The 17983-nt window shown below is 36.9% G+C and overlaps 1 protein-coding gene across 1 annotated transcript in view; it reads left to right on the forward strand.

The window, feature by feature from the left end:
* LOC117334281 (meiosis-specific with OB domain-containing protein-like) overlaps nucleotides 1-9297 on the forward strand; it is a 14925-nt gene extending 5628 nt beyond the window's left edge. Inside the window, exons 9-13 of the mRNA XM_033893806.1 lie at nucleotides 108-194; nucleotides 694-850; nucleotides 1440-1653; nucleotides 1899-1985; nucleotides 8806-9297. Of these exons, the coding sequence (XP_033749697.1) occupies nucleotides 108-194; nucleotides 694-850; nucleotides 1440-1653; nucleotides 1899-1985; nucleotides 8806-8901 (641 nt within the window). The 3' untranslated portion in view covers nucleotides 8902-9297. The remainder of the gene's footprint in view (nucleotides 1-107; nucleotides 195-693; nucleotides 851-1439; nucleotides 1654-1898; nucleotides 1986-8805) is intronic.
* Nucleotides 9298-17983: the final 8686 nt, after the last annotated feature.

Below are 17983 nucleotides of genomic sequence, written 5' to 3' on the forward strand. Positions count from 1 at the left end.
AATGAGGATTAAAGATTAATGGATGAATATATATATATCGTTTTATCAAATAAGACTTGAACAATAATTATTCGTAGGTATTCTAAAACGTATGTCTTATTTTATAGATACACTTGAGGCCCACAGTTTGTACCAGTTTGCACACTCCCAAACTTTTGACGATGAAGATGGAACAGGGCAATCGGATCCTCCATGTAATGTTTCAAGCATATAATAGAATACAATGATGAAGCATAATTGCAAACTTTATATTTTTACCGAAAAAAACCCCATTATTTTGCACTTTTTTATGGTTCATTTATCTTCTACCAATGACAAATGGATTGCAGACGGCACGAATCCCTCGCTACTAACGGACCATTCATTTAACTATGAAGTGATGGATGTTTTCAAATCACTATGAATGATGACTTTCCCATTTTTTTCTGTTTATCGAAATCCATCAAGTTGCAAGATGGATATAGTTGATTATATTGATGAGCTTGGAGCGTATTGAATATTAAAATAAAAAACTTGCATAATATAGCACAATCCATTCACAGGACCATTGAGGTAGTCTGTGGTATAGTATGGTAACGGCATTCCACCTCGCTCAATAATCTTTACTAACATCAACACCAACACTTAGAAATTAGACGTTTAATCTTTAAAGACCTTCCAATAGTCTTTCTCAATGTGTACATTATTTTACAGTGGAAAGCATCACGGACGTCTACACGGTGTCACAATTAATTAATATGAAGAATGAACGGACAGACCAATGGAAGCCTACAGTATATGGAATACTATTTGCGTACATATCACAGTTTGATGTTGATGGGGATACCAGCCGAGTCCTGAGATACAGATGGTATTATACTATAATGTTTGATAAGGGAGTCTTTCTTCTGGAATGATATGAGTTTGAAAACAAAATTAAAGTGTGTTATGTAACATACCATAAGTCAATGTTCCAGTATGCGTTACAAGGTTCAGCGATTGTTTTCTTCCTAAACTTGCCAAATACAGTGTAGTACGAATCGTGTAGCTATAACTACAAACATATTCCAGTATACGTGCTTGCCTATGGCAGGTCAAGTGAATATCTTAAAGAGTCAATTATATGTTTGGCAGAACAACTACCACCTCATAGGAAGAATTCATGCACAATGTTCACACAATATTCAAAAGCGTTTTTAATACAGACACTAGATTTATTTATAAACATCAATGTAAATAATAAGAGAAGAAGAGTTGATATTGATGCAATATTGCATTAAGATATGCTCAAATTTTATCAATGAACAATCGCCCATGGCCAACTATATAAATAAATGTATGATGCAACTTAACGTAATATGACTGTCTTGTATATATATATTGTAAAATAATCATGAAATTCTTGTTCTAGTAGTATAAATAATTCTTCGAATTCCGTTTATTTATATTTTTAATTCTAGTAAAAAATGTAGACAAACAGTAACAGAAAATGCCGGATACACCTGCAGCAATCAGGAATGCAGTAATGGTATCTTGAATGCGTTCTCGTCAACTATTGACGACACCCATCCCTCAGTGGAATATTCAGTGTCGGTTTCTGTGTCGGATCACACGGGTACCATTGACTACTGTCATCTGGACGGTGAGGTTGCACAAGGACTTCTTGGAATTAAGGTAAAAGTGGCGGCGAACAATTCATAAACATAGAAAGCCCAGAACAGATGTATACACTGTACCGATAACATTTTATCTTTCCTTCCAAAAACTTTGGATATTCAAAGCGGTCGCAAAAGGATTTAGATTTTAATCCTGTTAGATATTTTCAAATCTCGCGGTAAATGAATTTATAAACATTATATTATTTTTTAGATAATATGTAAAATTATCAAACTTTAATGTTCATGAATATATTATTGCAGGCAGAAGAGTTTGCTCAAATTCCATTTCAAAGAAAGACCGAAGTGAAATGGAGCCACCTTTTAGAAAGACGCAAAATGCACTTCAAAGTAGGTTGGCTTAGTTTGTATTGTTCGATACTTTGAGCCCACCATAACAGATGGTGAGCTGTTCAAATTGGGAGCTGCTCAAATCGGTTTTTGTCTTTAGCCCAGCCAAAAAATCCTTGTTATCTTTATTTCTTGAGAAGTATCTGAGGGATCGGACCCAAATTTTGTAGTTATTTGTTTCCATTCGTTCATATCAAAATACAAAATGGCCGAAAAGTGGCCATTTTGAATTTGAACAGACATATTTTATTGTCCAAAGTGACAAATGGATGAGAGACGAGTTCTTACACCTTACGAATTTCCATCATGTGACATACATTAGTTTAAATAATATTTTTATTAACATTCAAGTACACGCATCACAATACAAATCATATACATGTATACATATAGGATTGGTAAACAAGCTAATAGCTTATACTAATTCCTTTCCTAATTTGTATATACAGAAGAAATGCTACCGAGTAAAAAAATGTTTAAATCAATTTTGAAAATGGGTTAAAGAGAAAATAGATGAAAGATAGGAAGGGATGTAAAGGGGGTACAGATTCGATGCAGATTGTAAAGGGTTAATTTTGGTAGTATCATAACGCTTTGTTACATGTAAAAACGTATATATATATATAATAATAATATAGGAGTTTGTTTCGTATGTATTTCTGCCACCATTTCTCCACAAAATAATTTCTAAATTGAAGTCTAAATTTAAATCATGTAAAGTACATGTATTAAACAGAACTCGCCTACGATTTACATGTAACGAAATTTGGACATATAAAAAAGATAGTGGTGTGCATCTTTCACACTTCCAACACACAAATAGGAGTGTCTGACTAATACCTGCTCAATTCATTATTAATCGTAAACTGATACAGTTTATGGATACAAGATTTGCATACATTAAATTACATACAAAATCTAATTTTCTACTAAATAATTTCCTCGTAATATGTTTGCATGATGAACAAATTTTCCTAAATTTCACAATTCTTTCATATTACCAGAAGATAGAAATATAACTAATTTAAAGACGGGGGGGTTTATTCAATATTCTACCATGTTTGCTATGCAACGCCAGTTTTGATTGGTTTAAAACCATGTATTATTTTCCAATAACCCACGCTCGTGCCAATAATACACGGTCGGGAGTCACGGCTGTAACAATTTTTTATATCTAATATTCATCCGCTTTATTTAAGGTCACAATAGCCTATAGCCTAGTGGGCTAATGGGTTAGTCTTTCATTAATTTCTGTCACGACGCGAGTTCGAATCCTACGGAGCCCCACTTTTTTTTCTTCTTATTTTTTTTATCCCTTTTTTTTTATTTTCAAAATCAATGCCATATGAAAGATTCTCTTGATCGTAGTACTGTATTGCCTGTATATTTCATCAACAAATAATGTAATACTCAAGAAATAAATCACAAGGTTTTCTCGGGGTTTCTTTGCTGTTTTTCTATTAGAAAGAGGTCGATCTAAGAACTAAACAGTAGATGGTAGAATAGAAATAATCAACTTTGACTCGTGTATTGTTGCAGGATATACAACTCGGACTCGGATATTTTGCAATTTTAATTAATAACGAAGGCCGCAGGCCTGAGTTATTAATTTAATTGCAAAATATCCTCGTCCTCGTTGTATATCCTGCAATAATACACGAATCATCGTTAATTATTTCTTAAATAGGGCCTAATATATTTGATTCTCAGCTGACTATACAAGGGGCATTTAAAAATGCAGTGATATTCATCCTCGATGTCAGTAAGACAAACAGGGCAGGTTCGAATATTCCTAGGTACATTTCTTTGTCTATATGATTCGATAAGAAGACAATGGGAAGATAAACGTAATCTAACAATAGCTTTTTTCATAATTAGCAGGAATTGGTTTTAAAAGATATGTTGCAACGTTAAGTGATCTACAACATGCCTGTATAAAACACATTTCGGCGATGACACAAAAAAATTCTCACATTCTTGTTTGATATTGTCTAACAAACGTTATTTTACTATAGTTGTGACGTGTTAGGAAACCCACACCTAATGAGCAAAGCTCTTGTTTGACTTTGGCAACCCAGTTTTTACAATTTGAATTCACCTAACAATCGTTGTACATATACTCATAACATGCTCTTAACATACAATTCCTGGTAGAAGTTAATTATTTACACCAGTATTCAGGTATTTTCAATTTAAGTGAGAGGAACATTGGAAACCTTCCCAATTCAAATTATACCATATAGCATTTGGTATCGATCGTTAAGAGCATTTTTACAATCAAAGTGCCGAGGCCACGTATAGATGCTGGGCATGAGGGATTGAAATACAGGAGAAAAGCAAATATTATATAAATATAAAATGGCATGTAATAAGAAGACATTTTTATTGGGTTTTTTTAAGTGCCTTCCTGAATGTTTTACTGATGATTATCCTGTGTCATTTTAAAGAATTTTATTTATTTTAAAAATGCTTTGGTTGCGTTAAAGTTGTGATGAAAAGTGAAGAATTACGTTTTTAAACCTCATTTGAATTGGCATACTATATCTAAATTTAATTCTTAGATCGATTAATCCGTGATGTCCGTCATATTTCATGATAAACCACATCGCAATTATGTGAATTACACGTCCAGTTTATTTGGTTCCTGAGTTTTTAAATTGTACTCAGTTTGCTGCTTTTCTTTCTCCGTGTTATAACTGATCTGTATCCTGATTAGAGATCTGACAACTTTCGTTAGGAGGATCTACCGCATCTGTTCCGGTGACTTGTTGAATCGCACGTTCATGTTATATAATGTGTTCAAGCATTTCACTACCGACTGATTTAGAACATGCACGCTCTCAATTGCTATCGGAATCTCTGTTGCAGAAACAAGCTAACGTTAGGTTTCCCCTAAAAATCACTTCAACAAACTCAACCAGCACGGTAAATTTTGTGTGGCCTATTTCTCTGAAATGACGAACCAATCGGAAGTATTATTCTTTCATTTTAAGAATCGAATGTAAAAACAAGAGGCCCAGAGGGCCTGTATCACTCACCTGGTTTCATGAGATATGAAACAAGAGGCCCAGAGGGCCTGCATCACTCACCTGATCTCATGAGATATGAAACAAGAATGATGCTTAAGTATATTTGTTGCTGGTAATGCTATGTCAATATATATCCTAAGCATTTTATATGGGAACATGTACATGTACATTGGTTTTATTCTAATACTAAAAATGCCAAAAAGTGCATTAATCCATGAAATGAAATTGACTTTTGGCGCGACCCTATAGGGATGCTACCACACAAATGTGAGTGATATCCATTGCTTAGTTTCAGAGAAGAACTTGTTTAGACCAATTGACCCCTTTTGACCCTGCCCTCTGCCCCCTGGGGGGGGGGGGGGGGGGGGGTCAGCTCCTTCCTTAATGCAATTTTGAATCCCTGCCCCAATATGATGCTACCAGTGAAATCATTGCTAGTTTCAGAGAATAAGTTGTTTAAATCAATTTAGCCAAATTGACCCCTTTTGGCCACACCTCCAGCCCCCTGGCGGCCAGGGTCAACCCCAACATTTTTACAATTTTCAATCCCCACCCCATAACCATGCTACCATACAAATGTGAGTAATATCCATTGCTTAGTTTCAGAGAAGAAGTTGTTTAAACAAATTGACCAATTTTGGCCCCCGCCCCTCAGATCCCTGGGGGGTCAGCCCCACCATTTGTAAAATTTTGAATCCCCACCCCATAGGGATGCTACCAGTAAAATATGAGCGATATCTATTGCTTAGTTTCAGAGAAGTCTTTTATATCAATTCTGCAAACTGACCCCTTTTGGCCCCGCCCCTCAGGCCCCAGGGGGGTTGGCCCCGTAATTTGTACAATTTAAAATTCCTACCACAAGGTGATGCTACCAGGCAAATATGAGCGACAGCCATCGTTCGGTTTCAGAGAAGAAGTCGTTTATATCAATATAGATGGACTGACCACATTCGGTCCCACCCCTCAGGCCCCTGGGGGGTCAGCCCCATCATTTGTACAATTTTAGTGATGCTACCAGGCAAATATGAGCGATAGCCACTGCTTGGTTTCAGAGAAGAAGTCTTTATATGAATATAGCCGGATTGACCACATTCGACCCTGCCCCTCAGGCCCCTGGGGGTCAGCCCCATCATTTGTACAATTTTGAATCCCCACCCCATAGTGATGCTACCAGGCAAATATGAGTGATAGCCATTGCTTGGTTTCAGAGAAGAAGTCGTTTATATGAATATAGCCGGATTGACCACATTCGGCCCCATCCCTCAGGCCCCTGGGGGGTCAGCCCCATCATTTGTACAATTTTGAATCCCCACCCCATAATGATGCTACCAGGCAAATATGAGCGATAGCCATTGCTCGGTTTCAGAGAAGAAGTCGTTTATATCAATAACGCCAAATTGACCCCTTTTGGCCCCGCCCCAGAGGCCCCCAGGGGGTCAGCCCCATCATTTGTACAATTATGAGTCCCCTACCCATAGGGATGCTTCTGACCAAATTTGTGCAAATTCTGATCAGCGGTTATGAAGAAGAAGTCAAAAAAGTCAATTGTTGACGGACGGACGGACGGACGGACGGACGACAGACAGACGGACGACGGACGCCACGGTATGGCATAAGCTCACCTTGGTCCTTCGGACCAGGTGAGCTAACAATCGCAGATTTAACATATCGATTTTCAATTGGAAAATCCAAGACTAAAACAATATTCGTCTGCCGAGGGCCATCAACCCAAGTGTTCGTGGTGACTTTCCCCATGTCGCATCAACTAGAGTGTATACGAGTTACCTCCCAACTAATTAACTAATTACTCTGCGATAAAAACAAAAACAAAACAAAAACAAAAAAACAGGTCATTGTGTACGATTTAAGCTGGTTTTTTTTCTTTCTATAATTCATTTAACTTCAACAAATCCCTTCAAACATATAAAAGCGTGAATCATATTACTTAATAACAAACAAATACTTCGCGGAAGGAGACCACTTATATCAGCATATATTAATAAAAATAGGGACAATTCTTGTAAGTTAGGGCAGAGACTATATACGTCTCTGGTTAGGGGCTGTACAGCCTCGTATTGAGAATACTATAGTAAATAGTACCTCCAGAGTTACCGGGGTAAGTCGTGTCACCCTTTTTAAAAATTGGCACAATTAAAGCCTCTGATAGTACTCTAGGGAAGTAACCCACTTTAAACACCGCATTGAACATCTTATGCAGTACAGGAAGAAATACATGTTTTGCTTCAATAAGAAATTCATTCAGATTGTGGTCCGATCCATGACTTTTCTCCCTTTTTAGTTTCGAGACTGCCATTTCGATTTCAGAATGAATTCGATATCATGTTCGAATTCATCAAATAGTACATCATCATCAGAAACACAATCACCGTCAGAATGATCAATTTCACCAGCCAAGTTTTTAAAATAGAGTTGTATAAAAGTAATCGAGACTAACGTTTGGTTAATCTTTCAATTTTTTTTTTTTTGAAGCTCTTATAAAATAATTTCGGGTTGCTAAATCTCAACAAATCCATCATATTCCCTTGTGCATTCAAATATGATCGCTTTAACTTCCACTAAGTAGACTTGTACAAACTCTTACGTGAAATAAGTAGGTCGTGGTTATCTTGGGACGGAACATAATTAAATCTGTTCAGTGCATCCGTATATATCGCCTATACAACATTGTACACTGGTTATTAAACTAAGACTTGTCACATGACATGTATTAGGATCACATGGACTTGAGAATTAGTTATGTATAGTCTTGTCACACGACATATTAGGATCACATGGACTTGAGAATTAGTTATGTATAGTCTTGTCACACGACATATTAGGATCACATGGACTTGAGAATTAGTTATGTATAGTCTTGTCACACGACATATTAGGATCACATGGACTTGAGAATTAGTTATGTATAGTCTTGTCACACGACATATTAGGATCACATGGACTTGAGAATTAGTTATGTATAGTCTTGTCACACGACATATTAGGATCACATGGACTTGAGAATTAGTTATGTACAGTCTTGTCACATGACATGTTAGGATCACATGGACTTGAGAATTAGTTATGTACAGTCTTGTCACATGACATGTATTAGGATCACATGGACTTGAGAATTAGTTATGTACAGTCTTGTCACATGACATGTTAGGATCACATGGACTTGAGAATTAGTTATGTATAGTCTTGTCACACGACATATTAGGATCACATGGACTTGAGAATTAGTTATGTACAGTCTTGTCACATGACATGTTAGGATCACATGGACTTGAGAATTAGTTATATGTACAGTCTTGTCACATGACATGTATTAGGATCACATGGACTTGAGAATTAGTTATGTACAGTCTTGTCACATGACATGTTAGGATCACATGGACTTGAGAATTAGTTATATGTACAGTCTTGTCACATGACATGTATTAGGATCACATGGACTTGAGAATTAGTTATGTACAGTCTACAAGTATTCTTTGTCAAGCCTCACATCAAATGGTGTTGTCCCTCACGTACGTTTGGGCAATTCAAATGAAATATTCGAAATTAGCCATTGATTGGCAGTCAATTAAAATCAATGTTTCTCAAGGTTTTGTTTTGAAAAATATATGCAAAGTTATGTATATTATGGGGAGCAATATAAAGTGTACGTTTATATATGTTTAGACCTCGTCATTTAGAGTTGAACGGATATATACCATTCATGTTTCAAATCTGTATGGATTACTATAAGAAATTATAAGTAATTGTAATAAAGTAAGTATTTTCAATTCCAGATGAGTTGTTCAGTTGGCGATACAGGCAAGGTTTTCTTGAGAGCTCTTTCATGCCATTCAGTTGATGCAAAAGAATTTCAGTACATGGCACAGTAGTCACCCGGAGACAACAACAATCTAGGAGTCGGTGATACGAGTTATATTTATGAATTAAACAGTCGATAAAAACTCCTTGTATTTATTTTTATATACATGTAACTAATCATCACAACAGCAAATCATTTATTTATAGTCCTTTCCATTAACTAGAAATCGATCGCGAAAACTAGCTGCTTATTAACGGCAACCCACAGTATGATTGCTGCTCATCGGCAGATCAGTCACAAAGTTGCTTTGAAGACTAGCTCTGAAAATTTATTAACACGTTAAATTGATGTATTTCAGAGTAACAATACTACCATAGAGCAGAACAATATGCGCCTATGGAATGCCATATATTGTTTTATTACATGCGTTTGATTTTCCTTAACTATCACATAAGCTATATTTTGAATTATTGTACCTTTCCTTATTTTACATTAGATCAAATTACTGAAAGTACTGAGGGAGGCGTTAGTCAGATGAAAAGGTGATATTTGAAATAAAGCAAGAAGAGAAATTAAACTGACATCAACATGATTGTTGATAGATACATTCAAGAGTGACTGAGGTTTCGAGTAGTTAAACGTTTCTTCTCAAGTGTTTAAAGCCAATTAGATGAAATGGTTTTCAATCCTGATGGACACACAATGTAATGGTTTAACTGTCTTGATGGTTTTAACCATATTTAAGTTTCAAACAAACTTCTACTAAAGTATTTAAACATATCCACTTAAGTCTTTAAAGTCAACACTTTTTGTTACGTTGTTTAACATTTCTACTTATTGTTTAAACAAGCTTCCACTTAAATAGTTAAACATTTCTACTTAAGTGTTTCAAACAAATTTCTGTTTTAGTAGTTAACATTCATACTTAAGTGTTTAAACCGTCCTGATGAACATAATGCTTTTAACCATCCTGATGACGGTCTTAACTGTCCAATTAAGTTTCAAACTTCCACTTGTCCAGTTCACAGAGACTAGTACTATTGAATTGCATTATCAAAGACTAATTATTATACTGATCTACAAACAACTGTCAATTATACTGTTGTGTATTAGAATAGTATTTTCTATTGATATGGTTTAACATGACAGGTAAAATTTTTATTCAACATTTACAATGAATTTTTACATTTAAGACGTAATCTGTGCACATAAGTATACATGTACAATGTACAGTGTAATTCAATTTAAAACAGAAATAACAAGAACACATATAATTGTTGATATGTTGAATACATGATACTTTTGAGTATGAATTAAATGAACAATGGAAATACCAAACACAAACAATGTTCTTTCAACGAAAAAATAGAGCTATACAATTATAATTATGATGATTTATAATTGTGTTTTTGTATTATGAGCTGCCTGTCAAAGGATCATATTTTGTTAATCCTGTACATACTGTATTATAATAACATTGTCAGCATAAATGTGTGTGTGTTTGTGTATATATATATATATGTTTCATCTCTACAATGTAAGAAGTTTTACAGTTTTGAACAATAACTTTGACAGACACATTGTATGCTGTATGTCTGCATACGTTACAGGAGTTAGCTACCGACATAAATTCAAATGTTCTAAAACGTTTTCGAGAGTTGGCTAAAACATTTTTGTCCATTTATTAGCCCACCATCAGATGGTGGGCTATTCAAATCGCCCTGCGTCCGTGGTCCGTCCGTCCGCAACAATTCTTGTTATCGCTATTTCTCGGAAAGTACTGAAGGGATCTTTCTCAAATTTCTTATGTAGGTTCCCCTTGGTCCTTTGCTTTGCATATTGCATTTTCGTACCAGTCGGAAAACAACATGGCCGACAGACAGTCATTATCGCTAAATCTCAAATTTCATATATAGGTTCCCCTTGTTTGAAAAGTACTGGAGGGATGTTTCTCAATTTACACAGATTAGTAAGAGGAAGAGAAAATAGAGAGAAGATTAATCTGACATGGAACATATAAAGATTATTCAATGGTGGGCGCCAAGATTAGTTAGATCACTTAAGTGATAAGAAACAGTGCTTAGTATTTTTGTTATTTCATCCTAAAATGGCTGTCCATATATGCGATAGCCCGCAGATTGTTGTGCGTATTTTCAACAGAAGATTTAAAGGCCAATATTCAAAGATACTCAAATGATTCAATTACTGTAGTGTTACTGAAAAACCTATGCTTTTGTTTTTGAGCATTACCATAATCTGGTAAATCACCCATAGCTTACCAATAAAGATAACACTGTAGAACCATTCAAGATTTTTACATGTGATGACTACTTTGTTTTCAAACAATAACATGAAAGCAATGTCTCGCTTACATATATCAGAAAATCAAGTGCAAACACAAAATGAAATAAAAACAATAAATCTTATCAGTTTCAAAGTTATTCTTTTATGTACATGTAATACTTTTTACGTGACCAATAAGAGAGTTTGATGATTATTTCAAGGGGGTTTTGCCTAAAATAAGGGGCTTGTTGGGCGACAAAAATATCACAATCATATTATTTATCTAACAATTATTTTTTGTGACGTAGGTCCTCCCCTGCCCCCTGTGATAAGTATTGTAAACAGAGCGCATGCTTAATTAAATTTAAATGACTTGTCTTACACTCAACCAATTTAGCTAAAGAGAAGATCTCTCTAGCTGAGCGGTATATTGCGGCTAGTATTAATACCAGGGTTACAATATAAACAATTTCACAGCAATAAATGAATTTTGAAAGTTTTTGAATATTAATATTTATTGAAGATATTAATGATATATATATATAGTTCAAAAAGTAGTATATGGTATGCAATTGGTATACATTTTGATTATCTAAAATTATTTTTCATTTTATTAATTAGCCCAATTTTACTCTGGCCCTGTCACCACCATCTTCGCTAGCCAAGGCTTCTGATTACGTTACACTCCACGAACCCTTGGCAGATATAGGCGTCAGTTCTGGCCCTCTAGCGGTGATTCGAAATTACCACCCTTCACGCATGAAATTTTCGACCAATCAAAACAAGCGTTACCGATTTACTTCATCGGTGATGTTTACAAACACACATCGAGGTTTGGTGTCATTTCGTTGAGATATGTGATCAATGACTTATATGAATTGATCAAACACTGCGAATGTTCCCCCAAAGATTGTGATTTTTGTATTTAGGTAAAATGCCACGACATAGTCGGCAATGTAGCTCTGTACTGGGTGCCGCATTTTTTGTTTACTGCGAAACCAAGCCAGAATGTAAAACGCGATTTGATTGGGTGCCCTGGGATTCCAGGGCGCGACGGTTTGAACACGACTATATCCGCCAAGGGTTCGTGGAGTGTAACGTAATCAGAAGCCTTGGCTAGCGAAGATGTGTCACCACCGGAATCGGAACGCAATGGACCGAAAAGACCACATATGCTTTATTGTGTTTTTCTTCTTGCATAGTTTAAATTAAGAAAACTAAGTTATTATTTCCCAAAACCTGTGTGAATTATATCAAATTCAAAAATTCATTATTTAGCAATTATAAGGGGTAAAATATATAAAAAATAAATGTATTTTTTCCCCTTTCCACTCCATCGCCAGAGACTTGTATATCAGGTATATATACGTCTCTGCCATCGCGGACTGGTTAGGGTAATTGGCTGACCGCGACCTACATAGTTAGCAATATGGCGTCGAGTAAAGTATGGAATTTTGACTAGCGTAAAGCGAAGGTCTATACGGATGGAATAAAACACCTAGATGGGACTAAATGAGTGTTCTTGGGTAAATAAATAGCTCATTTATCCATAAATGTAAGGTATGTGTTATGTCACACCCGATTTTATTGTATTTGCACCAAATTCTTAGCGACACTAAACGGTGTCGGATATAATTCCACGTTTTCATATTAGTAGTAGCGCGATCTGGCGGCAGAACGATTTACCCAAAAACACCCAAAAACTACCAAAAAACACCCAAAAACATCTCACAACATCAGCACATTACATGAAAACGTCATTAGAAAATTATATGTATATATTAACATATCAAATACAGCTATTGATACCTTCTTTTGTGACTTATCGGCGAGTATTCCAATTGTAATTAGTTATGATAACTGAATGTAGATGTCTATGGTATGAGTCTTTATTATTAATACTATAACCATCTGCAGTTAATATTATCCCAGAAATTCCAAATTATGTATATTCTTTGTGAGGGAAGAGTGCAGTCGGTGTAAACATCACGAATGTGGAATGACCACTAGGCCTACGACTAACAGATGCGATAGTTTTGTTAGCTTTATAAGATAAACGATCGGATTTCAGCATACTATCACTGACCCATGATACATGTTTTTTTTATGAAATACTAGCTGCGATAACGTAGATCTGGACGACAATATGTCTGCCTCAGAGCAGTGAAGGAAGGCCTCAGAGCAGTGGAGGAAGGATATGACTTCGTTTTAATGATGCAGTCTGATCAGGCTCTGACAGATAACTAACGTTAATCGTAATTTACGGTAAACAAAGTTTAGTCCTAAGTAATTAAAGAAAAAATAAGGTAAACATGTGAACAAACAGATTAACAACTTGTAAGCAACTTGCCTTTAATTCGTGTTGATAAATACTCTAGTGACAAACATCACACTACAGAGTTTCGGATGAAGCCCGTATCCAAAAGGCGCTCCCATTGATCATGTGATCAGACGTGAAAAGACGGATCACGTGGTCGTTGATTTAATTACATATTTTGATACAAAAATATGAAATATGACATCTAAAGAGAGAATTAAATCTTTTGTAAGTTATTGATTTCTGATTTCGACTTTTCAACACACACAACAACAAGAGGCCCATGGGGCCTGTATCGCTCACCTGGTTGGATTTGACCAAATGTCAAAATAATGTACATGTTCAATTTGTCAATACATATACAAAAATGTACTCTCTGAAAGACCATATGGATTATTTTTACACAATAATGGTGTTTAAAGAAACTAAGTCCCTTAGGGTGGGGAAAACCCTTTGGCCTATTTTTACATAAAAATTGTGTTTATCCCTTAATGCCCAGCGATATCGATACTATACATAGTTATGGGATTGAGGGTCACAGTAACCATTTATGCAAAATCTGTTCCCCCATCACCAGGGATGTTTCTGACCAAATTGGGTTCAAATCCATTTAAAACTCAAATCTCTATTTCCCCTATTTGGCCCCTCCCTTCAGGCCCCTTGGGGGTCAGAGTCAATATTTATATAAACTCCCTTTCCCCCTTCCCCTAAGGATATTCCAGACCAAATTTGGTTCAAATCCATTCATAACTTTATGAAAATAACGATTTAAAGGAGTAACCCCTATTTCCCTATTTGGCCCAGCCCCTCAGGCCCCTCAATATTTATACAAACTCTTTCCCCCCCTTCCTCTCTGGATGTTCCTGACCAAATTTAGTTAAAATCCATTCGTAACTTAATAATTAATAGCGATTTAAAGGATTAACCCCTATTTTCCCTATCAGACCCCACTCCTCAGTCCCCTGGAGATTCAGAGTAAAACATTATACCAACTCGGTTCCCCTTCTCCAATGAATATTCCTGACCATATTTGGTTTAAGTCCATTTAAAACTTTATGACTAGTAGCAATTAAAAGACTAATCTCTATTTCCCCTACTTGGCCCCGCCCCTTAGGCCCCTAGGGGTACAGAGTAAAAATTCATATAAACTCTGTTCCCCCTCCCCTCAAGGATGTTCCTGACCAAATTTGGTGAAAAGCTATTCAATACTTCAGGAGTAGTAGCGATTTAAAGGAGTGACCCTATTTCCCCCGCCCCTCAGGCCCCTGGGGGTTGAGAATAAAGATTTAAACAAACTCTGTTCCTCTTCCTCCAAGGATGTTCCTGACCAAATCTGGTTCAAATTCATTAATAACTTTATGACTAGTAATGATTTAAAGGATTAACCCTATTTCCCCTATTTGGCCCTGCCCCTCAGGCCCCTGGGGGTTCAAAGTAAAAATGTATACAAACTCTGTTTCCTTTCTGCCAAGGATGTTACTGACCAAATTTGGTTCAAATTCATTCATAACTTTATGACTAGTAACGATTTAAAGGATTAACCCTATTTCCCCTATTTGGCCCTGCCCCTCAGGCCCCTGGGGGTTCAAAGTAAAAATTTATACAAACTCTGTTTCCTTTCTGCCAAGGATGTTACTGACCAAATTTGGTTCAAATTCATTCATAACTTTATGACTAGTAACGATTTAAAGGAATAACTCTATTTCCCCTATTTGGCCCCGCCCCTCAGGCCCCTGCGGGTTCAGAGTAAAAATTTATACAAACTCTGTTCCCTTTCTGCCAAGGATGTTCCTGACCAAATTTGGTTCAAATTCATTCATAACTTTATGACTAGTAGCGATTTAAAGGAGTAACCCTATTTCCCTATTTGGCCCCGCCCCTCAGGCCCCTGGGGGTTCAGAGTAAAAATTTATACAAACTCTGTTCCCCTTCTGCCAAGGATGTTCCTGACCAAATCTGGTTCAAATTCATTCATAACTTTATGACTAGTAGCGATTTAAAGGAGTAACCCTATTTCCCTATTTGGCCCCGCCCCTCAGGCCCCTGGGGGTTCAGAGTAAAAATTTATACAAACTCTGTTCCCCTTCTGCCAAGGATGTTCCTGACCAAATCTGGTTCAAATTCATTCATAACTTTATGACTAGTAGCGATTTAAAGGAGTAACCCTATTTCCCCTATTTGGCCCCGCCCCTCAGGCCCCTGGGGGTTCAGAGTAAAAATTTATACAAACTCTGTTCCCCTTCTGCCAAGAATATTCCTGACTAAATCTAGTTCAAATTCATTCATAACTTTATGACTAGTAGCGATTTAAAGGAGTAACCCTATTTCCCCTATTTGGCCCCGCCCCTCAGGCCCCTGGGGGTTCAGAGTAAAAATTTATACAAACTCTGTTCCCCTTCTGCCAAGGATGTTCCTGACCAAATCTGGTTCAAATTCATTCATAACTTTATGACTAGTAGCGATTTAAAGGAGTAACCCTATTTCCCTATTTGGCCCCGCCCCTCAGGCCCCTGGGGGTTCAGAGTAAAAATTTATACAAACTCTGTTCCCCTTCTGCCAAGGATGTTCCTGACCAAATCTGGTTCAAATTCATTCATAACTTTATGACTAGTAGCGATTTAAAGGAGTAACCCTATTTCCCCTATTTGGCCCCGCCCCTCAGGCCCCTGGGGGTTCAGAGTAAAAATTTATACAAACTCTGTTCCCCTTCTGCCAAGAATATTCCTGACTAAATCTAGTTCAAATTCATTCATAACTTTATGACTAGTAGCGATTTAAAGGAGTAACCCTATTTCCCCTATTTGGCCCCGCCCCTCAGGCCCCTGGGGGTTCAGAGTAAAAATTTATACAAACTCTGTTCCCCTTCTGCCAAGGATGTTCCTGACCAAATCTGGTTCAAATTCATTCATAACTTTATGACTAGTAGCGATTTAAATGATTAACCCTATTTCCCCTATTTGGCCCCGCCCCTCAGGCCCCTGGGGGTTCAGAGTAAAAATTTATACAAACTCTGTTTACCTTCTGCCAAGGATGTTCCTGACCAAATTTGGTTCAAATTCATTCATAACTTTATGACTAGTAGCGATTTAAAGGAATAACCCTATTTCCCCTATTTGGCCCCACCCCTCAGGCCCCTGGGGGTTCAGAGTAAAAATTTATACAAACTCTGTTCCCCTTCTGCCAAGAATATTCCTGACTAAATCTAGTTCAAATTCATTCATAACTTTATGACTAGTAGCGATTTAAAGGAGTAACCCTATTTCCCCTATTTGGCCCCGCCCCTCAGGCCCCTGGGGGTTCAGAGTAAAAATTTATACAAACTCTGTTCCCCTTCTGCCAAGGATGTTCCTGACCAAATCTGGTTCAAATTCATTCATAACTTTATGACTAGTAGCGATTTAAATGATTAACCCTATTTCCCCTATTTGGCCCCGCCCCTCAGGCCCCTGGGGGTTCAGAGTAAAAATTTATACAAACTCTGTTTACCTTCTGCCAAGGATGTTCCTGACCAAATTTGGTTCAAATTCATTCATAACTTTATGACTAGTAGCGATTTAAAGGAATAACCCTATTTCCCCTATTTGGCCCCGCCCCTCAGGCCCCTGGGGGTTCAGAGTAAAAATGTATACAAACTCTGTTCCCCTTCTGCCAAGGATATTCCTGACCAAATTTGGTTCAAATTCATTCATAACTTTATGACTAGTAGCGATTTAAAGGATTAACCCTATTTCCCCTATTTGGCCCCGCCCCTCAGGCCCCTGGGGGTTCAGAGTAAAAATTTATACAAACTCTGTTCCCTTCCCCCAAGGATGTTCCTGACCAAATTTGGTTCAAATTCATTCATAACTTTATGACTAGTAGCGATTTAAAGGAATAACCCTATTTCCCCTATTTGGCCCCGTCCCTCAGGCCCCTGGGGGTTCAGAGTAAAAATGTATACAAACTCTGTTCCCCTTCCCCCAAGGATGTTCCTGACCAAATTTTGTGAAAATCCATTCAATACTTTAGGACTAGTAGCAATTTAAAGAAAAAGTTGACGGACGACGGACGCCAGACGCCGGACGACGGACGCTGCACCATGGCATAAGCTCACCGGCCCTTCGGGCCAGGTGAGCTAAAAATGAGACATATGGATACGAAACTACAAGTAAAGCTAGGATAGATGTTTACATAGAAAATAGCGGTAAAGTTGCGACATCATTTTAGTAAGTGATTGAAACAACTGAACAAAATAACTGTTTCGTCGAGTTTTTTACGTCTGATTTTAATGCTTTTATTCTTGCAAATACCGGTATTTTGTGAAACGAATGTCGGTACGGTTCTTGTACCGAGTATACCGGTTGCCAACCCTTCTCGCACTTGGAACTCTGCGATGAATTTTTGATAACACTATTAACAGGCTACCACCAGACGTCTCAAATATATAAGTTTTCGTGTAATAGCACTTTATTTGAAGTCTTGATATTTTTCATAAATGCATTTATAGTTTAACTAGATATCTACATCATATATGAACCAAAAGAAACTGGAAAAAAAAACTGAATGGAAATAT

The sequence above is a fragment of the Pecten maximus genome, chromosome 1 (assembly GCF_902652985.1).
Source record: "Pecten maximus chromosome 1, xPecMax1.1, whole genome shotgun sequence".
Classification (NCBI taxonomy): Eukaryota; Metazoa; Mollusca; class Bivalvia; order Pectinida; family Pectinidae; genus Pecten; species Pecten maximus.